This window comes from Hyperoodon ampullatus, assembly GCF_949752795.1.
Source record: "Hyperoodon ampullatus genome assembly, chromosome: 4".
In the NCBI taxonomy this organism is placed as follows: domain Eukaryota; kingdom Metazoa; phylum Chordata; class Mammalia; order Artiodactyla; family Ziphiidae; genus Hyperoodon; species Hyperoodon ampullatus.
This window is the reverse complement of record NC_136917.1, coordinates 41,346,809-41,370,993: the sequence shown is the minus strand read 5'-3', so window position 1 is coordinate 41,370,993 and position 24,185 is coordinate 41,346,809. Positions and strand designations below refer to the sequence as shown.

General features: G+C 39.6%; 1 protein-coding gene across 1 annotated transcript in view; it reads right to left on the bottom strand.

Moving 5' to 3' along the window:
• The window catches only part of LOC307051857 (transcription factor SOX-30-like), a gene marked incomplete at both ends in the record, with an annotated part of 32,959 nt that extends 9,232 nt beyond the window's left edge, over positions 1-23,727 (bottom strand). The window contains 4 exons of the mRNA XM_079702439.1: positions 12,705-13,203; positions 19,120-19,299; positions 20,519-20,758; positions 22,755-23,727. Of these exons, the coding sequence (XP_079558565.1) occupies positions 12,705-13,203; positions 19,120-19,299; positions 20,519-20,758; positions 22,755-23,727 (1,892 nt within the window). The remainder of the gene's footprint in view (positions 1-12,704; positions 13,204-19,119; positions 19,300-20,518; positions 20,759-22,754) is intronic.
• Positions 23,728-24,185: the final 458 nt, after the last annotated feature.

Below are 24,185 nucleotides of genomic sequence, written 5' to 3'. Positions count from 1 at the left end.
CCCCTGCATTGGCAGGCAGATTCTTATCCACTGCACCACCAGGGAAGCCCTCCTTCATTTCTGAAGGGTAGTTTTGTTGGTTATAGAATCCTTGGTTATGGTTTCTTTTCTTTCAGCACTATGCTATGCCACTGTCTTTTGACTTCCGTGGTTTCTGATGAGAAACTGGCTGTTGACCTTATTGAGAATCTCCTGTACAAGATTAGTCACTTCCCTCTTGCTGTTTTCAAGATTCTCTCCTTCTTTGGCTTTGACAGCTTGATTATAATGTATCTCTTTGAATTTACCCTACTCAGTGTTCATTGAGCTTCTTGGATTCCTATCTTTCTTTAAATTTTGGAAGTTTTGGGTCAAGCTATTTACAAGTCTTCTTCAGCCTTGACTTCCTATCTACACAGAGCCTAAAAAGCAGTCAGAGGTGAAAGCTTAGGGTCTTCTCCAGTGTTTGCTGAACATGTGTCTAGCCCTGGATATGCTAGCTCTGGATATGTTTGTGCCCTTGTGTACTGGTTCCTCAGTATACATGGGAGTTTTACAAAGCCTCTATTCCCCCATATGTCTCCTTTCCCAGTCTCTTCTAGGCTTTTCAGTCTGTCTGCTGCTTGTCCTGTCTGTTGTCCCTTAACCCAGGCAGCTGTGGACAGTACATACCTTTAAATATTTTCCACAAACACTAGCTGGGAGGCCACTCCAGCTCTAAGGGAATGCTTGGGAGAGTCAAATTAAGGTAAGCCCTGAGCCAATTCCTCAGGACGTCACCAGACAGGTCAAAAATGCACAACCATAATGCTTGAAGAACAAGGTCTGTACTGCCTCCTCTAGTAGCAACAAGTCACAACAGGAACATGGCTCACCATCCCCTTGGCCATCACTGAACTAGAAAATGTGAGATGGCTGTGGCAAAAATGCCACAGTGCTCTCTTATCAGAATTTAGCAGCTTCTTTCTTCATTAAACACCCCTCCAGCTGATTCTGACCGTTTTTGCCAGCTTAATTATTGCTTCAGTGGAGAGAGAGATTCTTGGGGCTCCCTATTCTGTAACTCTCAGTGACATTCCACCTCAGTGGTGTTTTGTACTTTTCAGAATATAAGTTTTGCACTTATTTTGTTAAATTGATTCCTAAGGTTTTTAAATTCTATTTTATTGTAGATGGAATTGTTTTCTCAATTTCATTTTCTATTTAGTCATTGCTACTGTACAGAAATGCAACTGTTTTATATATATTAGTCTTATATCCTGAAAACTTGCTGAATTCATTTGTTACTTATAATAGCTTTTTTTGTGGATTCCTCAGGATTTTCTATATATAAGATTGTGCAATATATAAATATAGTTTTATTTCTTCCTTTACAGTCTAGATACCTTTTATTTATTTTTCATGTCTAATTGCCCTGGATTAAACCTCCAATAAAATGTTGAATAGAAGTGGTAAAAATGTACATCCTTGTCTTATTCTTGATGTTAAGTGGGTCTTGCTGATCTCCAGTCTTTGTCATTAAGTATAATGTTAGTTAGGGTTTTTTTGGTAGATGCCCTTTAACTAGTTGAGGAAGTTTCTTTGTCTTCCTAGTTTGCTGGAATACTTCATGTTCAACATGAAGAAGTGCTCAGTTTTGTCAAATGCTTTTTTTCTGGGTTCATTGAGATGATTGTGTGGTTTTGTCCCTTATCCTATTGATATGGTATACTACATTAATCCATTTTCAAATGTTAAATAACTCACATTCCTGGAATAAATCCAGGTTGGTTACAGTGTATAATCCTTTTGTTATGCTGCTGAATTCAGTTTGCTAGTATTTTGTTGAGGATTTTTGTCTCTGTATTCATTAGAGATATTGACCTGCAGTTTTCCCTTCTTATGTTGTCTTTCTCTGGTTTGGGTAGCAGAGCAATATTGGCCTCATGGAATGAGGCCCTCCCATTTTTTGGAAGAGTCTGACTATGAAGTTTGTCTACTGTAGACAACATACAGTTAAGATCTTGATTTTTATCCAGTTATACAATATCTGCCTTTTGATTGTTTAATCATTAACAGTTAAGGTGATTATCGAAACAGTTGGATTCATGTCTGCCATTTTATCTTTTGTTTTCTATGTGTCTTGTATTTTCCTTGTGGCCTTCTATTCCTTCTTTACTGCTTTCTTTTGCATGAAGTAAATATTTTCTAAATAACTTTTTAGTTCCTTTAACAACTTTTCCACTATTTTTTTGTTATTTTCTTAGTGGTTGCTCTAGGGCTAATCATATACATCTTACCTTACCTGAATCAACTTCAGATTTTTACTAACTTAATTCCAGTAAAATATAGAAATTAAAAATATATATTTATTTATTTTGGCTGCACTGGGTCTTAGTTGCGGCATACAGGATCTTCGTTGCAGCATGCAGGTTCTTTAGCTGCGGCATGCATGCGGGATCTAGTTCCCTGACCCAGGATCGAACCCAGGCCCCCTGCGTTGGGAGCGTGGAGTCTTACCCACTGGACCACGAGGGAAGTCCCAAAATATAGAAATGTTGCTTGTATATAGCTCTACTCCTTCTTCCCCCTTTGTGTACTATTGTTATATAAATTATAGCTATATGTGTTATAAAACCAGCAATCTATTGGTATGATTATTAATTTATATAATTTTATGCCTATTAAATAAGCTGAGAAGAGAAAGGAGAGCAAGTATATACTTTGAAGTTTGTTATATTAACCTTTTTATTCACTACTGCTGGTTCTCTTCATTTGTTCCTGTGGATTCAAGTTACCATCTGCCATCATTTCCTTACTCTAAAACAACTTTGCCTCCACCTACTTCCTTATGCTTTTATTATCAAATATACTACATTTCTATATGTTATAGGTCCCCCAAAACAATTATTTGCATATTGTTTTATACAACTGCTTTTAAAACCAGTCAAAAGAAGATTTATACTGTCTTTTTTATACTATCTTTTATTTATTTCTTATTTTAAATTATTTATTTATTTTTGTCTGTGTTGGGTCTTCGTTTCTGTGCGAGGGCTTTCTCTAGTTGTGGCAAGCGGAGGCCACTCTTCATCGCAGTGTGCGGGCCTCTCACTGTCGTGGCCTCTCTTGTTGCAGAGCACAAGCTCCAGACGCTCAGGCTCAGTAGTTGTGGCTCACGGGCCTAGTTGCCCCGTGGCATGTGGGATCCTCCCAGACCAGGGCCCAAACCCGTGTTCCCTGCTTTGGCAGGCAGATTCTCAACCACTGCGCCACCAGGGAAGCCCTATTTTTTTTTTATTAATTTTTATTGGAGTATAGTTGCTTTACAATGTTGTGCTAGTTTCTGCTGTACAGCAAAGTGAATTGGTTATACATATACATACATCCACTCGTTTTTAGATTTCCTATACTATCTTTTATAATTGCATTTTTACCTTTACTGGGCTCTTTGGTATTTTGTTTGTTTGTATTCCAACTACCATTAGTGATCACTTACTCTCAGTCTGAAGAACTCCCTTCAGTATTTCTCACAATGCAAGTGTGCTAGCAATCTCAGATTTGGATTATCTGAGAATGTCTTTACTTTGGCTTCATTTTTGAAACATGGCTTCACTAAATGTAAGTTGACAGGTTGTTTTCAGTACTTCAAATATGTATTCTGGCCTCCATTGTTTCTCATGGGATGTCAGGTGTTCATTTTATTGATGAGTGTCTGTCTGTCTGTCTCTCTCTCACTTTGATTTTCTCTTTGGCTTTGGCTTTGGATTTCAGTATTTTACTATGATGTGTCTATACTATGTGTGTTTAATATGATGTGTCTCGCTGTGGATCTCTTGGCTTTTACGCTACTCATAATTCATTAAATTTCTTAAATGTGTAATATTTTTCATCAAATCTGGGAAGTTTTCAGCTATTAGGTCTTCAAATACTTTTTTCTGCTTCTTTTTCTCTCCTTTCTCCTTCTGATACTCCTTTTATAGATACACTGGTACACTTAATGATGACTGTGTTCTGGGGCTCTGTTCATTTTTCTTCATTCTTTTTCCACTCTATTCTTCAGATTGTAAAATCACTACCAGTCTATTTTCAAGTTTTCTGATTCATTCTTGTGTCCGTCCAATTTTACTGTTGAACCCCTCTAGTGAATTTTTCACTTTGGTTATTGTAGTTTTCAACTCCAGAATTTCCATTTGGCTGTTTTTATAATTTCTATGTCTTTATTGATAGTATCTCTATGAAGAGACATCATTATCATAACTTCCTTTACTTCTTTAAAAATGGTTTCCTTTAATTGTTTGAATATATTTATAATGGCTTGGAAGCCTTTGTCAAATTTGAAATCTGGGCCCTACCACAGGTAGTTTCTTTTGCCTGTTTTTCTCCCCCATGTACAAATTGTGCTTTCCTGTTTCTCTGCATGTCATAATTTTTGGTTGAACTCTGGACATTTTACGTAATATACTGTAGGAACTCTGGACAATGACTCTCTTTCACTTCTCCAGGGCTACTTTTTTTTTGGGGTTTTTTTTGCTTGTTTTTTTTTTTTTTTTTTTTAATTAGTTTCTGCTTTATAACAAAGTGAATCAGTCATACATATACATCTGTTCCCACATCCCTTCCCTCATGCATCTCCCTCCCTCCCACCCTCCCCATCCCACCCCTCCAGGCTGTCACAATGCACCGAGCTGATCTCCCTGTGCTCTGCGGCTGCTTCCCACTATCTATCTACCTTACGTTTGGTACTGTATATATGTCCATGCCTCTCTTTCGCTTTGTCACAGCTTACCCTTCCCCCTCCCCATATCCTCAAGTCCATTCTCAAGTAGGTCTGTGTCTTTATTCCCGTTTTACCCCTAGGTTCTTCATGACATTTTTTTTTTTTAAATTCCCTATATATGTGTTAGCATACGGTATTTGTCTTTCTCTTTCTGACTTACTTCACTCTGTATGACAGACTCTAGGTCTATCCACCTCATTACAAATAGCTCAGTTTCATTTCTTTTTATGGCTGAGTAATATTCCATTGTATATATGTGCCACATCTTCTTTGCTTGTTTTTTGTTTACTGACTTGACTAGACTATTTTATTTTTTATTTTAAAAAATATTTATTTATTTGTTTGTTTATTTATTTTGGCTATACCGGGTCTTGCTTGAGGCATGCAGACTTCTTAGTTGCAGCATGCAGACTCTTAGTTGTGGCATGCAAGCGGGATCTAGTTCCCAGACCAGGGATCGAACCCAGGCCCCCTGCATTGGGAGCGCAGGGTCTTACCCAATGGACCACCAGGGACAGACTATTTTAGTGAAGTCTCTTTCCTCTGTAGTGTGAACCTTGAGTGTCACTCCTTAGAGGGCACAGACTTGGACATGAATACAGTCACCCTAGGATGATATTGGTTTTAGCAGGACTCTCTTTGACTATCTCCTTCCCTGATTTTTGTGTTAAGCTCTCTGACTCATTTGCTATCACATACAGCTGTTAAGATTCCACTAATTGCTGGCTGATTGCTCTAATGTTTTCGAAATGCCTTGGGGCAGAAGATTGTTCCACAGTCTGATCCAATTAAATTCAGACGGGGTAAACTTTGAGGAGTCTTTGAGGTTTGTTCTGACTGCAGGAGGGCTCTTCTTTGCTGTTTCTTTCCCTAGTTCTCTTTGGTGTACTAGCTGGCATACAGTAGCTTCTTGGTCTCAATTAAGAGGAGTCTCTTTTTATTTGCTTATCACCAAAACCTCATTGTTTTCAAGAGTGTCCTTAGGCTTGAACTTCCCCACACTGTTTCAGATAAAGTCAAATTCCTTTTGGGGAAAGCTTCTGAGCTCTCTCTTCTTATGGCAAAATCTCTGGTCTTCTTGGCTTGCCTCTGCCAGCATAGAACATCTCTTGTACAAGTGACCTGGGTCAAGCATGTTCAGGGTTACAGTATTCTCTGCCTGTCATCCTTAGAGTTGAGTGGCTATCCTGTTACTAGGGGCTGAGCGAAGAAAAGGAACCCCCAACCTCTTGGTCACACTCACCATCAACTTAGTTTCTTTAACTCAAGTGCTGGAGAGGATGAGAAATGCTACCATTCTCTGTAAGATACTGTATCCCTTGATTAGGAGAAATGCTACCATTCTCTGTAAGATATTGTATCCCTTGATTAGGAGCTGAGGGGAGTGAGAGCTACCTTCTTGGCCATACCCACCCAGAGTTGGCATTCCATCCAGATGAACTGAAGGTGGGAGTGAGGGATGGTATTTGTCATGGCTCAAGGGTCATAGACTCTTGCTGTTCTCACCAAGTTTTAGGATGTTTTCTTGAATAAATGTTTCTTCATTTGCTGTATGCCCTTAGGACACTGCCCAGAGAATTTAAGTGGTTCGTTTTTAAAAATAGTTTTCACCAGGTACGTTTGTTTGCTTGGGAGCAGCTTCACAGAGCTCCTCATGCTGCCAAACCAGAAATGAAACTCCCTCTCACTTATCTTTTTAATCATACTATTTCTATTAATATCCTTGAGCTTTGTTCTAGATGCAGTTAATTACTTGAAGACAGTTTGATCATTTCAGATCTTAAGAATTTTTAGATAAAATTTTTTAGATAAAAGTTGATTAAAAAGTTTTAGTCTAGGCCTAGCTGAAACACGACTCTCTAAGTATTTAATACCCCATCAAGGTTTTCCAATCTGTTTGGTGAGAACAGGAACGATTTCCAGCCTGGTGTGATTGCTGGGAACTGGTGTCTCTGATTTTTCAAGTAGCTTTTCCACTAGCCTTGGGTAATTTTCCTCAGAGGCATACACTGATCAGTATTTAGCTGAATACTCAAGATGGATCCTATGCAGAGATCCAGAGTTCTTGCACTGTGCAGCTTTCTTCTCTCCAGTGCTCTATCCTGGGAATTCTAACTGACTTGGTTTCACTGGCCTCTTAGCTCCATCTCCTCAACTCAGGGAGTCTGCAAGGATCTGCTTGTGTTTCTCCTCCCTGTGCCACGGTTTCCAGGTCAGTAAGCTGGTTAGATTGCAAGGCTTACCTCATTTACTTTCTGTCTCTCAGGGATCTTCATATTCATTGCCTGGTAAATAGTGTCTTGAAAACCATATCTTCATATATTTTGTCTGTTTTTTTATCATTTCAGATGAGGGTAGATACAGTTCCTTATATTGCATCTTGGCTGGTACAGAAGTCCTCTTTAAACATTTGAAATATTGATTTTTAGTCTCTCCCTGATTTTCAGTTATTTCAAATTCTTGGGGTGTTATTTCTCCTATTTGTAGCATCTACTGACTCTTGTTCTTAATGAATACTTTCCTCATGTTCCGTAATTTTCTAAAGCTCACCTTTAATAACAATTTTCTCCCTTTGGAAATTCCAAGTGGCTTGAATGGTGGAAGTGTTCCTCTACAATAGTTGTCCCAGGTAAGTCATCCAGGAACTAATTTCTGTGTTCATTTCTCAGTTTATTTTTTTATTATTTTTAATATTTATTTTATGGGGGGGCTGCGTTGGGTCTTAGTTGTGGCACGTGGGATCTTTGTTGAGGCATGAGGGATCTTTCGTTGTGGCGCACGGGCGTCTCTCTAGTTGTGGCGCGTGGGTTTTTTCTCTTTTCTAGTTGTAGTGCACAGGCTCCAGGGCACGTGTGCTCTGTAGCTGTGGCACGCAGGTTTCAGAGCACATGGGCTCTGTACTTTGTGGCACATGGGCTCTCTAAGTTGAGGCATGTGAGCTCAGTAGTTGTGGCATGTGGGCTTAGTTGCCCCACAACATGTGGGCTCTTAGTTCCCTGACCAGGGATCGAACCCACGTCCCCTGCATTGTAAGGTGGATTCTTTACCACTGGACCTCCAGGGAAATCCCTAACTTCTCAGTTTATCAAGTGGATAGGTTGATTTCAGATTCTCAACCACTGTGCAGTATAATCTAGGGTTTTGATTTCTAACAGAAGACTTTTTTCCATATATAGCCCTGAATAAAAACAAGTTTCCTTTGTGCTTTCTCTGGGTCAATGATAAAAATCTTCTATTACTTTATGAAGGTTGAGAGGCCTTTCTAGGGTCTTACCATTTTTTTAAAGTTATTTATTTATTTTGCCTGCATTGGGTCTTCATTGCTGTGTGCGGGCTTTCTCTAGTTGTGGCGAGCGGGGGCTACTCTTCATTGCAGTGCATGGGCTGCTCGTTGTAGTGGCTTCTCTTGTTACGGAGCATGGGCTCTAGGCACACAGCCTTCAGTAGTTGTGGCGTGTGGGCTCAGTAGTTGTGGCGTGTGGGCTCAGTAGTTGTGGCTTGTGGGCTCTAGAACGCAGGCTCAGTAGATATGGTGCACAGGCTTAGTTCCTCTGCAGCATGTGGGATCTTCCCGGACCAGGGATCAAACCCGTGTCCCCTGCATTGGCAGGCGGATTCTTAACCACTGCGCCACCAGGGAAGTCCTCTAGCATTTTAGCTTTATGAAGAGGTTTTAATTTCAGTTCCTCACCTTGAGCAGAGTCATGACCTCATATCCTCTTCTTATGTAGGCATTAAAACCCAAGTTTATAAATGCTGAGACTATCTGAATCTGCAAACTACCCCCAGGACCACTGTACTAGTTTTCAGCTCGTTTGTCATTTTGACAAAGGGGGATTTATTTTCCTTTCTTGTGATTTCAGCTAGGTGTTAAATTGTTCATATTTAAATTCAACATTTATAGATAGTTACAGCAGAAAGTATTCCATATTAGCTAAATCTATCATGTTTGGGGACGATAAATTCTATCCTCCATAAGGATTAGGCAAAATATTGTATATGTATGTAGATGTGCATTATTACAGAAAATAGGTCCAAAACTTCAATTAAATTCTTAAATAGGTCGACAAAGCAAACAAGCGTTAAGGATAATTACTTTTAACTTTTGATCTGTTGGTCTAAAATTTTACAGTTAAGATGCTATATAATCCCAGAAATTTAGAATTCTTTGGACTTACTTTCCTTAATAGATACATAGATATAGCTATGTCTGATTATATTTTTTTATACATTTCAAGCTAATAAATTCCCAGTTATCATTCGTATCTTTTCTATATCCCTAACTGCAATACACTTTTTTTTTTTTTTTTTTTTTTTTTTGCGGTAGGCGGGCCTCTCACTGTTGTGGCCTCTCCCCCTGCGGAGCACAGGCTCCAGACGCGCAGGCTCAGCGCCATGGCTCACGGGCCCAGCCGCTCCGCAGCACGTGGGATCTTCCCAGACCGGGGCACGAACCCCTGTCCCCTGCATCGGCAGGCGGACTCCCAACCACTGCGCCACCAGGGAAGCCCTGCAATACACTTTTTTAAAATTAATTAATTTATTTGTTTATATTTCTGGCTGCATTGGATCTTTGTTGCTGCGTGCGGGCTTTCTCTAGTTGCGGCGAGCGGGGGCTACTCTTCATTGCGGTGTGCAGGCTTCTCATTGCGGTGGCTCCTCTTGTTGCGGAGCACAGGCTCTAGGTGCGCAGGCTTCAGTAGTTGTGGCACGTGGGCTCAGTAGTTGTGGCTCTCGGGCTAAGAGCACAGGCTCAGTAGTTGTGGCGCACTGGCTTAGTTGCTCCATGGCATGTGGGATTTTCCTGGACGAGGTCTTGAACCTGTGTCCCCTGCCTTGGCAGGCAGATTCTTAACCAGTGTGCCACCAGAGAAGCCCCTGCAATACACTTTTTGAAGACATTTATTTACTCAGTGGCCAAGAGAGTGAAGATCCCAGATATCTCTTGTGCATATGAAAGTATAAACACTACAAGAAGGCGGAGGAATAGAAGAAAAGGTTTGGCTTCCCTGGTGGCGCAGTGGTTGAGAGTCTGCCTGCCAATGCAGGGGACACGGGTTCGAGCACTCGTCTGGGAAGATCCCACATGCCGCGGAGCAACTGGGCCCGTGAGCCACAACTTCTGAGACTATGCGTCTGGAGCTTGTGCTCCGCAACAAGAGAGGCCACGACAGTGAGAGGCCCGTGCACCGCGATGAAGAGTGGCCCCCGCTCGCCGCAACTAGAGAAAGCCCTTGCACGGAAACGAAGACCCGACACAGCCAAAAAAAAATTAATTAATTAATTAATTTTAAAAAACAAGAAGAAATTAATGTAGTACAGAAAGAGAGTGTCTCAATAAGCACAGTATGAAGATGGTTAATATTTGAAGGCAGGAGGATATTAGCCCTCACAGCTAGGGATCAGCACTTCTAAGTGTCCATCTGTTTCATAAAGTGACTCCTTGATTAAACTGCCTAACCTCCTTGATTTTTACTCTAGATACACAGGGCAAAATATCAAATATGTATATTTGGTATATATTTAATATATATGTCAAAAGTCATTACAATTACAGTATTGAAATGGTTGAATAATGGATTAGATCATGGATCCACATCAATGGATCCACATCAATGGATTAGATTAGGGAGGAAATATTCTTTATAGAAGAATCTATTATTAGTTGGGAGAAGAGACAATAGAAAAATTGAGGGGAAATCAATTAATTTTGTTATTTAGCCAGGCTGGATTTTACTGAAATATACTATCTAAACAAGCATAAGTAAGATCATCCATATCCTTGGGAAAATTATCATCACACACATACAGGTAGAAGTGAGGAGCAACTTAATGTTTATAGCTGACGTACTTGTTTGACATTCTTACATGAAATAAAATTCAGTATAAAACTACCAACTCACTTCATCTGGTTCCTTTAATAGCATTATTATTAATTAGCAATGATGGTAGTAAAGATAAAGGCATAGTTTCTGTCTTCTAAGGACATACTTTTCAGAGTTTCTTTTCAAAATGTTCTTTAAACAATCAGATGATTTGTACATTAACAGCTAAATCCCGTAAGTCTTGTCATGAGTAAGGAAGATAAATTTCCTATGATTTTATCTATTTATTATATAAGGAAACATTTCCTGCCCAAAAGTCTACTTGGCTACATGATTTTTCCATTCAAAAATACAGTATGTATTTTCCATGTGATTCTCTGCTAGCAACTAACAGCTACCAATCAAGAGAAGCCATTATGTTGAGAAGCCTTACTGATACAGTGAAAAAAACAAACATGAAATTCAAAATCGGACAGCACATCTAAGTTTGACTACTGGCTCTGCCATTTACTAGTTGTGTGACCTTAACAAAGCTATTTAACAGCTGATCAGTTTCTTTATCTGAAAAAGTAAAGGGATTACTATGCCTAAAACAAAGGATTGTTGTGAGAATTACAGATAAAAATGCCAAGTTCTCATAATGCTAAAAAGAAAAAACAGTAACAACTAGAGTGAGATTGTGGTACACAACCTGTTCTAGATGCCTCTTTTTCTCCTTTAATGTGAGTAAATACTGTCTAAGTCTTTCCTGTATTACAAAATGAATTATGTAACAAAGACAAAATTTCCGCAGTTTTAGCTCTTGGACCTCGAGGTTCTAACTAAGGCTGATCTTCTCAAACCTACTCATTTATTAAGTTCCAGCTATGTCCTTAGCACTGTTCCTATAACTAACAAAAACACTGTAAAATTCTCTAAAATTCCTATAACAACAGATCCTAGGAAATAGCAATGAGAAGAGATTATCAACCCCTGGCCTTAGGAGTCTCTTGAAGTTTGATTTCTTGAACTAAAAGACTTCTGAAAGCTATGAAAGAAGAGCCTATTGGGAAAAACAAAACAAACAACAAATAGCAAAATCTCCCTTTCTCCTCATCTGATCCCCTAGTTCCACTTTCTTCCAGTTCTGGGCTAAGGACTTGAAAGCAAGCAATCTCATTATGAATTGAAGCAACATAATATATACCTCGAAAGTTCTTTGAGGCCTTGGTACCCAAGTGGGGAGTAGTTTTACTTTCTAAGTAAGTAACCATAAAAGATTGTGTTAAACATGTAACACTCCATTCTCAACAGAAACCATCTCTGTCTACACACTTAACAGCAACTGAAGACTAGAGGTTAATGCCACTCTATTAGAATGCTTGCAAAGAAGTTAAATTCTATCACTCCAAAATGAAAAGTCACAAATTTGTTTTCCCTAGATACGTCCCTGTGAAAATAAATTCCTTTACTGGTAATTTACATAAGAAACGTTTTGGTTTGTTAAAAAGGGCACTGAGAGGGCATATAACTTCAGACAAGTCATTTAACCTCTTAGATCAAGTGCTCTCTATATCCCTGCTACTCAAAGTGTGGTCCACAATCAGCAGAATTGACATCACTTGGGAGCTTGTTAGACATGCAGAATATTAGGCTTACTATAACTCAGTATAGGAAACTACTGTACCCCAGACCTGCTGACTCAGAGTCTTCATTTTAACAAGATCACATGTGGTTTATATATATATATATATATATATATATATATATATATATATGAAAGTTTCAGAACCACACCTCTATACAATAAGGGGGTGTGACTAAATGATCTTAAGGTCACATATAACTGATTATTTTTTCAAGAGAAAAATCAGATCTGACAACACTGGCGCCTGTATTCTCATGCGGCAACAGTAGGCTGGAACTGAGTAGCAGCTGCCTCATAAGATGGGGCATGCACTCTCCTTGGCTTCCCCAGTCCTCATCTGGCCCCTCCATGTATTTATGTTAACTGCTTGGCCCCTATTTAGTCACTAATCTAAATTATATAGATCCCAAGCAGTAATGAGGAAGTTCCTTTTTCAGTAAATAAGAGAGGCCTTCAGAGATAAAAATTCATTAGCTATAAGTAGTTTTAGGTGAAAGGAAATAAATTGTTCATTTACCTTGATGGGAAGTAGTGAGGTCCAGGTAGGAAGTAAGGGTGATGAAAAGAGAATCGCGGTGGGGTCCCAAATAATGTGGCTGCATGGACGAGGGGAGGGGGCTGGCAGACATGTGAGAGTGGAATAGGAGGAGCTTGGGGGATTGGAGCACTTCTGGGACAAGTGGAGACACGGGGATACTCCTTGGGAGGTTGGATGGGAGAGGCTGCAAATCTGGCGTGGGCAGTACTTGCACTAGCTGGAATCCTGCTGGTGCTCTCCAGAGAGACAGGAGTGGGTCTCTTCACAGAGTGACTGGCTCCAGAATGCAGCTGATGAGTGTCTGTTTGGGAGGGCCCAGCAAAGCCCTCCCAAAGGGGTGGGAGTGGTGGACAGAGGGGCAGACTTGGAGACTGGACAGCCACATGGGCAGTACTGGAGATGCTCGGCTGGAAAAGTGAGATGGGGCTTGGGCACTGGACTGCAGGTGTGGGCAGCTGGATGGCAGGTGGAGCTTCACCTTTGGAAATAAAAATAGCATGAGTCAGGCATGAACTGAGTCACTGCATATTTTTCTTTTTTCAGCAGAACTTAATAAACTGCACAACCAGAAGCCTTCACTAACCACCTTACCTAAGAACATCACCACTCTATTTTAGCATCTTGAACAAACTGAAGCCATCTTGTTTATTTATTTTACATTCTTGTCTCTCTTTCCCACCTAGATTCTAAGTGCCATAAGAGGAGAGACCTTTTCTGTTTTGCTCACTACTGTATCCCCAGGCCTCAACATTCTGCCTGGCACAGAATAGGCCCTTAAAAAATATTTTTTGGATGAATAAATAAATGAATAAAATGATTGAGTGATTGAGTGAAAGAAAAATACACACAAACGCTGGTACATATATATAAATGTTTCTAAAAGAAATAATATGAAACTACTGATAGTGGTTACTTTTTAAAGGTGGTCATCTGGAAGAGGGGCAGTGCCGTGGGACGCCAGACTTTCATTTTATACCTATTGGTACTACTTGAATTCTCTATTCTCTAAATATATCAATTTTATTTTACATATTAATAGAGGTTTCATCATAGTGGTATGGGTCATTTTTCTTTTATTTGGTATACTTCTCTATATTAAACTAAATTATAAATGACATTTAATTTTTTAATTGGAAAAAAACTAAAGAAACAATCGGTCAAATTATTTTGCTTTATTGCATTCAATATGAATACATAAGGAAATTCCCAAGTGAGACTAAGACTTGCCATAGGTCAGCAATTTGTGACAGATATGAAAGGAATATTATTGCAGCAGGGCATGATGGATATAGCAGAATTTTTAGAGGCAAGTGAAATAATCATGTATTTGATCTTTTTGATCCTGAAGAAGAGAGGACTGCTGACCGAGTTGCTGAGTTATCCAAATGACACACCTAGCCTAAATTTAACTTAACTTTTCCACAGAGATACAGAGAGAAGCCAAAGCAATAGATTCATGATCTAGTTTATTTCAATGCAGTTAGGTCTCTGTTAATATAGAAGATGCAGTCCAAGAACAGACCCTGTGGTTAGAAATGTTTCTGTCAGAGGCCAAAAGGATTGTGAATCTTCCCTCAGCCTTGGCCAGGTAACACCTTCCTCTCCTTCCTTCTCTCCAGATAACTCAAATAACTACCCCTCCTCCCCCTTAAACCTGGAGGTAGGGAATTAAGGGGTATATCTGTTTCAAGTTGGCCTCTGACCCAGTGAAGTAGAGGCAACACAGGAGCAGGGTGTAGATGAAGCTGTACTGATTCTCAGTTAATGGGGTTACATGGACGAGCCCTCCAATCTGTGAGGCACAGGCCTTAGGCCTTTCCTGATTAGTCAAACATAATTGCCCTCTTCAGGTTCCCTCAGAACCTATAAATCTATCACATATCATAAAATAGTGTAAATTTGCAGGTCTGCCACCCTTACCACAATCACAAAACTGGGAGCTCAAGAGCAGGAACAGTTTAATTCATGTTTGTATCCCCATTACCTGGCACAGAACTTGGTTAATAATAGTCAAGAAAGGTATGACTAGATGAAAGAAAAAACAAACTAACAAATAAACCTAGAGCTGACAGAACCTCTACCACTCATCTGGTATAAGGAAAATCTCCTTCTCTATGCAACTATGAAGCCAGGCTGACCTGTAAAATCTCTCAGTTTTATTCACTGAATTATCACTGCACTCAAGACATCTGCTCCTAAAATCTACCTCTGATGCAGATTTCTTTTCCCTGTACAGTACAAGAGGCTCTTAGTCCTCAGGAAAGAAGTATGGTCATTTTAGGCAAAGGAAACAAAAATTATAGGAGCCATAGAGAACAATGCTATTATTTCAGTTATTGAAGAAGGAAGAGACTCATCTTTTAGCTGATACAAATGTTCTTTTCTACCAAAGATATTTTTATAAAATAAGAGGTACCAGTGAGGTGTGAGGTGATAAAATCATGCATTCATTTAACTAAACAAATATTCACTAAGCAACTAACATGTGTCAAGCACCATTTTGGCCTGAGGTAAAAAATCAGATAAATCAGATGCATAGAGAGTTATATGGTAGTATAATGAAGATGTCCTAAATGTCAAAATTTATGTTGCCAAACAAGAGGTTAAAGTCTGCAACACCTAGTCATCACTGATAAACTGTCAGTGAATACGGAAGACTTGTGGAACAGGCAGAGATCTAAGGTATCACACTGTAGATAAAGTATGGAAAAGACCAGCTAGTCACCTGGTTTCTCTCCTTCTAGCATACAGCTAGGTTACATTTCTCAGCCTTCCTTGCAGTTAGGAGTGTACCTGTGGCTCAGGCTAACCAATGGAATGTAAGAAGAAGTGATATGCACCACTTCTGAAACTGGCCCATAAAAAACTCTCATGCATGATCCTCCATGCTCTTTTCCCTTCCGCAGGTCATGCACACTTGGATGCTACATATCAAAGATGGGAGAGCCATAGGGTAGAAGAAAACTGTGTCCATGAATCCCTTGGAAGAAAGCCAGAAATACTTATTTTGGACTTTACATGCGTAAAAACATAAACCATGATTCTGTTTAAACCGTTATGTTTAGATGAGTGTTGAAGCAGCTAGCATTATCTAATTGTTACATGAGCTACAGAGCAGAGTTTTAGATCTATAGTACAATATGATAAGAACAAAAGAAAAAATTTAAAGTTATTAATAACTTTCAACAATTCTGGCAAATCTCTCCCACCCACTCCTAAAGAGGAAGATTCTTCTGCCTGTGTTGAATGGATGAAGGATGCAGCCAGGCTTTTGTTGTGTGACTGGGATGAACAGGAAGGAGTACAGAATGGCATCAACTGAGGACAGACCAAATTTCTCTACAAGAAAAAGTTGTATAGAGGTAGAAAGAAGAACAGGAGGATGGGCATATGGCTGAGGAGAGAGAAACAGAGGCAGAGAGAGGAGGAGAGGACAGAGAGAAATAGAGTAAGAGGCAGACATAGAGACAGAGATGGGAAATGGAGACTTGGGAAGGACAGTTAGACAACTGCTAAGAAAGATGGGACTTTGGGGACAGAAATGGTAATGAGGAACCTAAGAAGACTTACTATAGTTTGAACCATAAGATTCCACCTTCCCTGCCTCATAAGAAAACCTACAATAATGAGCTACATCACTTTTCAAGGAATTTTCAAGCCATATCTTTGTTTCTTATGGATATAAAACTTTGCTAAAACTGATCTTAGTCAGGGACAAGACCAGATTTTTTTGCATTATAATAAAAGTATGAGAATGTTGGAGGGTGTTTTTTTGTTCTATTTCTGTTAAATAAGAATAGATGGGTAAACCAAAATCACATCACATGTTTACAACCAAAAAAATTATAATAGTAGTAAACATTTTTAAAGTAAAAATTTAGAGAAAACGTATGAATTCAGAAGAGTGAAAGATGTCAACTGAGTTTAGATGTAATAAGGAAAACGCATTTCAGGTTTGAGAAATAAAATGTAGAAACTGAAATAATCTCACCAGAAAATTCCTAAATATATAAAACTGACATTTAAAAGCCAGGCTAAAATAAATATAGCTTCTACCAAACTTCCAGAATCCTTTAAAATAAATAAATTTGATCACTTAATGTAAAATGAAAATGCTGGCATAACTGGCATCGAAGACATATGATAAAGGAAAGTATCTAAAAAGTATTCTGGACTATCCGGCTGTAAGTACTTTCAGAAACTAGAAACAGGAGACAAGCTCACAAGATCACAATATCACAAGATCTTAGGTGGCATTCACTGAAGAACTTTAGAGAAACTCAAAGTTAGAACTGAGAAGATATTAGATGAAGTAAATACAAATGGTCTCCCTGCCAAAAATGCTATGCCAGAGCATTTTCCAAGTTTTTGGAAGTAGTGAACTTGTTACTGGAAGTAGTGAACTTGAGAACTATAGTTTGGTGAGTCTATTTTCTACACTTGAAAAGCTGATGAAATCTATACAATGTATTAGTGTATAAAGGTTGCTAGGAAAAAAGAGAGCAAATTTTTTTCTGATAAGAGATAAATTATACCTCACTCCTCAACAACTTGATATCTTTCTTCCATGGGAATAAACAAAACAAGTTTGAAAAACACAATTACCATGACTTTATGTTTAGAATATAATATAAAATTAGTTGAAAGAAACAAAAAAAGGGATGGTGTAAAAATTTGTATCTGTAGGTAATAAGTGATTAAAAGCAGATTCTCTTAGGGGTATGTGCTATAATTTGTTCTTATTTAACAGTTTTATAAATGATTTAGAATATAAAATATATAGTGAAATTTCCAAATTTGCAACTGATAACAACTCCTCCAAGTAATATAATGCCAAGCTGATGAGTACAAACTAAAAGAACACATTTCAAAAGTTGTATGATTGGGCAGCAGAGTAGCCAATAAATCTCATCATAACTATTATATATATATATCATAATTATTATACATATAACTTTATATATCTGGGAAAATAATTCCCAAATTTTATACTTAAAAGATAACGATTTTTTTAATCATTTGAGATCCAAGAATTAAATCTTTACTGATACTACATATTACTAGAAATAAGAGAAATTTAAAAAGAAAAAAGCAAACAAAAGATCATTATCCTTAGATTTGATTACTTGTATATGGCTCTGAAATGTTTCCTATAATTCTGCTTCTCATACTTAAATAAAGCATCATGGATGTAAGAGCTCTACCACTTTCCATCTCCCCAAATCTTTGCTCAGAATTGCATAAAATTAATATGTTGTATAAAACTGTCAGCTGCCTCAAGTAAGAACACTGATAAATATATTTCTGGGGAGAGAAAACATACAGCATTTAACTGTGGATAGAATGACATGGAAGAGGGGTCTTAGAAAAAGGGGTAAAGAGAAGAAACAGATGATAAAAGTGTAAATTATAAATAACAGATAAAACAAGGTAAGTTTAAAAAAAAGCACAATTAAGCCTAGATTGAAATACAGGATTAAAAGAGATACTACCAAATAGCAAAGGCTGAAAGTGCCTGCCTGTTCTGGGAGAGAACAGGGTGATAGGATCAGCTTTCTTTGCCTTGAGCCTAGATACCCTGAATGTGGCTTTGTTGGTATCCATTGCTACAATGATACACAGGAAAAAAACTGAAAATGCCTAAGATCCTAATAAGTTAATTTTCAAGATATCTAAACCTCTCAGCACATAGGTATGAGGAGGTAGAAACTGGAAAGAACAGTAGTTTCAGGACAAGTGATAGCAAGTAGTGAACGTACAAAGCTCTGCCTAAGAGATGACTAAAATACGCTCTGGAAGAACAAACTAATGATGGATAGACCTATAACAAGTTCTTAAGACACTAGATTCTCAGTTTTGGGTTCTTAAAAGCAAAAGACAGGAATGTTGTGAAGAACTGATAATAGAGGAGACATTTAGGGAAAGACAATGTAATGAACAAAATATCTGGTAGAAGATAGATTACTTCCATTGCTTTTCTAGGGCAGCAAATTAAAAAAATGGTCATAAGAGATCAGTCACCACTACTATATTCCAGGACAGGATGCCTCATACCCCATCAGCAAGGCATTCTTTTATGCTAATAGTAAAAACACATTCCTATTTCCTATTGAATTACCTCAGTCATTTCCTGCATTATCTGCATAATCTATGGACTCATCCTGATTTGCTTAAAAGGTCTGACATAGAATATTTGCTACTCCAGCAAACCAAGGGCTTTGATGTCTACTGAAATCTTTCTTTCCCTGATTTAATGTTTTCACTCTAGTTTTGCTTTTTTTCTTAACATTGTTGTTCTAAACTCTTAAGCTAACAGAAACAATATTTCAAGTTAAGAGGTAAAATTATCACACAGCCATTTAAAAATTTGTAATCTACAATAAAACCAACTCACCAACTGAATGAGTGATGGTGTTCTGTAGGCTGGGAATTACCACAGAGGAGGTAGGTGAGCAATAAGGATAAGCTGTTGTTGGATTTGCAGAGATGATATACTGTGTGCTACCAGAAAGTACATTGGAAACGCTTAGAGGGAAGCGTTTGCGCTTCCCTGAACGAGGTTGATAAACCCAACCTAGAGAAGAAGATGAACTATTTTTAATTTGAACATATAGATCCTATTTAGCCTTTAAGTAGTTCTTTTCACATTAAAGGTCCAAAACACTTCTAAGTCTTAATTGTCTAAAGTATCTTTTCCAGCTCTATGATACCATTTCTGTGCATTTTAGCATATATATCCATATGGCTCCTAACTAGTGGCCAATGTTGTAACCCATAATTCAAAGGAAGAGAAAGGGCAAATGTCTTTTATCCAAAGACACATAATGAATTTATAGTAAAATCAACATTAAAGGCACTGAGTTTGAATCCCAAAGCTTTTCCTCTACACATAAAACAATGCCCCAGTAAGATACTGTTTGTCTCCTCCTGTTTCCTCACTTTCTATAAGACACAATTATCTATATCTTACGATGAAGTGGTTACTAATGACCAGTTACTATTTTTATGCCTTCTTCGGGAAGAGTCACTCTCTTAGACTTGGCAGTCTCCAAGTCCACAAACCACCCAATTTCCTTCCAAACTCAGAAAAGTGGAGTTAGGGCAGTTGTAGCCACTGTATAACCAAGAGAATCACTGGTTCCCTGTAACCGCTGCTCTGACGATTCCCCCCTAGAACCTTTCTGGCACTACTTTAGAAAAATAGTTATTCTTTTCCCACCAAGCACAATATGTTGGCCATACACTGTGCTTTTACCAAGCTTAATATCAATGTCCTCACTGCTGGGGAGAGAATCAGAATTTCTTTCAAACTACATCATGATGGGGATAAATTTATCAATCAGAAGGCAGCACTATATTCTGGTAACCATATAATATTAAAATGGAGCATGGAGTTAATGCCTGCAGCGTGCCCTGCATATTTTCTCTGTTGCTCTGATTTGAACTTCATTTTCTAGCATATTTGAAAAATTATAGCCTAGAACTCTGGAGCTTTACCTTCATTACGTTTATATTTATATATTTAATCAAAACGACAGTAAAACTGTTTGTCCCCAGGTTTGCATTAGTTGGCAAATATGAGACCAGATATCCCTCTACTTTGTTCTGTTTAAGGAAACTTATGCCCAGTATCAATTAAATCATTACTGTAATATTAGCCAGTATTTTCTCTATTGTACATATCAGATTAGAAAAAAATGACATTTTTGTCTTTCAGTCTCAACCTAACCTATTCTTTACCTAAATAAATTTAAAGAAATTAGAAAGAGGCTTTGTTCATTTCATTTGATTACCAGGAAATTCCTCTCTGTGCTTTTCTTTAATCTTTTGTGCTTCATCATAATAGGGTTTCTTTTGTTCTTCACTAAGTTTGTTCCACTCTAACCCGAGCTGGACACTGATTTCTGCATTGTTGGCTGCTGGGTTAGCTTTGGCTAGTGCTTGCCGGTGGATCCTTGCCCAAACCATAAATGCATTCATGGGTCGCTTCACATGACCATTTCTGTCCTCACTGAAAGGAGTATCTGGTATTCCTACATGACAAAAATTAAGAGACTAAATTAATGTGCCACACACACACACACAATTTTAAAGTGAAGTGCACGTCCACCTATATTTACTTTTTAAATATCTGGAGAAAATATACACTTCAATATAGCCAAGGAACTGCCAGCCTTCCAGAATTCCTCATAATCCCTGAACTCAGCATTCTAAGCTGTGGCTTAGAAAGACTCTTCTCTTCCTCAAAAAGAATAATATTGTTGAAGATACCGTGGAAGTAATAATGTTGAAGACACAGTAAACTGCTGGCTTACTACTTCTTTGAGCTATATTAATATCTCTAACAATAATTAACATTTAGTTTATTTCCCATTAAAATATTCTATTACTAAGGGACAGGAATTATGACTTATTAATGACTATAATCCTAGCACTAGGTGGGTGTACCCTAAATGTTTAAAGGAATTCATTTACATGCCACTGGAGTGCCCATTCAAGCAAAAATACTTATAATATTAATACACTATATTATTTATATTTCGTTAGGAAGGTGAAGCACCTGCCAAGGTGGGTCACTAACACTAGTTCCATGTCCCAGGAGAAAAAATAAGAGGAAAATAAGAAAGGTGACTTCTTGAAAGTCACAGACACACCTGAAATTACAATAAAGGAAGTTGTTTAAATTCACATCTCTCACATAATTCATCAAAAACTACTGCCTATGAATTTCATATACTGTTTCTCTTTATTTTAGGGTTACTTGATATATAAAATTTTAAAATGCACAAACGATGAAATAAGTATTATAAAGAAAGCTTCCCCTTTCTCTCCTTTAGAAAATGGAAACAAAGTTTAAAAATTACTGACGATAAAAAGCAAGAGGATGGGGAACAGATGAACTTATTTGCAAAGCAGAAATAGAGACACAGATGTAGAGAGAACAAACATATGGGTACCACCGGGGGAAGAGGAGGGTGGGATGAACTGGGAGACTGGGATTGACATATACACACTACTATGTGTAAAACAGATAACTAATGAGAACCTACTGTATAGCACAGGGAACTCTACTCAGTGCTCTGTGGTGACCTAAATAGGAAGGAAATCCGAAAAAGAGGGCATATATGTATACGTATAGCTGATTCACTTTGTTGTACAGCAGAAACTAACACAATATTGTAAAGCAACTATACTCCAATAAAATTTTAGAAAAAACAAAAGCAAGAGGGTGGGGGGGGGGAGGAAGAATCAGTAAAGAAAATAAGAAAACAATAAAGATAAAAGTCAATGAAGATATGAACTGAAGATTAATATGACTTTCCATTGCCATTTACTGCCATAGTATTCTGTCTGAATTAAATCTTAAAATAAGAATTTTCTAGCTATATATTTGGAAATAACAGATAGAAATAAAATATCTACTTTAATTGTTACTACTGTAACTGTGGTCATTTCTTTGAAAACAACTTATTCTACAGTGTTTTCATTTTCTATATTTCTATAAGTCCTTAGCTTTTAGAATACCATTACAAGTAATTATGTACTGTTTTCTCCTAGAAAATGTTTACTCTTCATTTTTAAAGAAGATAAATCACCTCTATATCCAGTATAAACTTTCCTGTTTATTTTTTCATTAAACACGATTTTTTCTTGTTTCTTGACACATGTAAAAATACTGAGCTGCTATATAATACAATATTTTTAAATGTTGATTATCTGTAGCATATAAACTGAGGGCTTTGTGTTATCTACCAAGAGTATTTCTATTTTTGTGTATAAACATTAGTCACATCTAAATCTCATCCTTCACTGGGCCTTAAAAAAAATAATTATTTTTAATGTTTGGGAATCTTGAACGTGTTAGCGTATTTTACTGGTATATGTACAAGTCAGAAGTGATACCTTTGCAGACTTTGCCCTGAACCCATGATTTTATTTTTCTAGTTTATGCTTCTCAACAGCTGACATGTCAGCTACGGGGCAATAGACGAAGTTTGAAAACCAGATGATTCCCCTGCCGTCTAATACCTGCATCTGAGGGAAGCACGGTGAGCGGGACACCTTTGGTTTCAATTTTTACAGAAGGCTCCAGTAAGGACTGCATTTTAATAGGCACTGGTGTCAAGGGGACCTTGGTCAATCGTATCAGCTCTGAAGGTGGAGGCCCCTGAAACTGGATCCGGGTCCCAGGGGGCACGGTGTGAAGAGTCAAAGGGATCCTGAGGTCTTGCTGGTGCGGCCCAAAGGCAATGGACGGCTGGGTCAGGATGACATCCTTGCTGCCATGGACCAGGCCACTGGAAGCGGGCGCTGTGCCGAGCCTGGAGTCCTCGCGGAGTCTCTCAGGCTCCTCCGTCGCCGTGTAGCTCATGACCTCCTCCTCCTCCTCCTCCAACTTGCCCTTCTCGTCCCCTCGAGGGCTGTCGAGGGCCGGCCCGGGGCCTCCCGCCTTCGCCGCCATGGAAGCCTTAGGGCCCGCCTTGACGGCCCTCCGAGGTCCCACTGACGGATCCGAGCTGGGGTCCGGCTCCTGCTTCTCTGCCTTAACGTGCACCGGCAGGGGCTGCACAGGGTGCAACTGCGGCCTGCAGGGGGCACCCTCGGACGCCAGGGGCGGCGGCGGCGGCGGCAGCAGAAGTAGCAGCTCGGGCCTCGGCTGCAGCAGCCGCGCCTGCGCGGGAGAGGCGGCTGTGCCTTCCTCCCGGGCCTGAGGCAGTGGTGGCCCAGGCGGCAGCAGTAACATCTGCTCCGGGTTCACCTGCAGTACCCGCCGTGCCACGGACTGTACGCCCGACGCCGGAGCCTCCCCGCACGACGAGGATACGGTCGCAATGGCGGCCGCGCACGGGGCGGGCGGCGACGCAGAGGGCCCCGCGGCCGCTGCCCGAAAAGAGGCGCCCTCGACAGGCACCGGCGGCGGAGCGGGGCGCAGCGGGCGCAGCGCGTTCGCCCACGGCAGTTGGCGCGGCTGAGTCGGTGGCTCCGGCCTGGCTCTCTCCATGGGGGGAGGGGGACGCCCCGGCCCGGTCCCGGCCCGGATTGTGAGCTCAGCCGTTTGTTGGCAACCTTCTCCCCTCCCCTTTTCAGTTAAGAGCCTTCCAAGGCCTTTGGTACCCAGAACCCTACGCGGTTCATAAAGCAGCCCTTGGTCTTGGCCTCGCCCAACCTCAAGCGTCTTGGTACCACCACCACCCGCGGCCCGCCAATCACAGGCACGTTCTCCAGCTCCTCCCGCCCTCCACGCACCCCTGGTACCGAGCCCTCGAATCACCCGCTACGGCCGGGTCCGCGGCACGTGCTGCCCATTTTCCCCCTGTGACTCTCCCTCTCTTTCGGAGTTCTCTACCGGCCGTTGTCCTTAGTTACCCCTCCCCCGTCTGGAGCGCACGACAAGGCGTTGCCCAGGAAACAGAGTGGTTCCCTGCCACTGACCTCCAGGAGATAAAGCCGTGTGAGTTC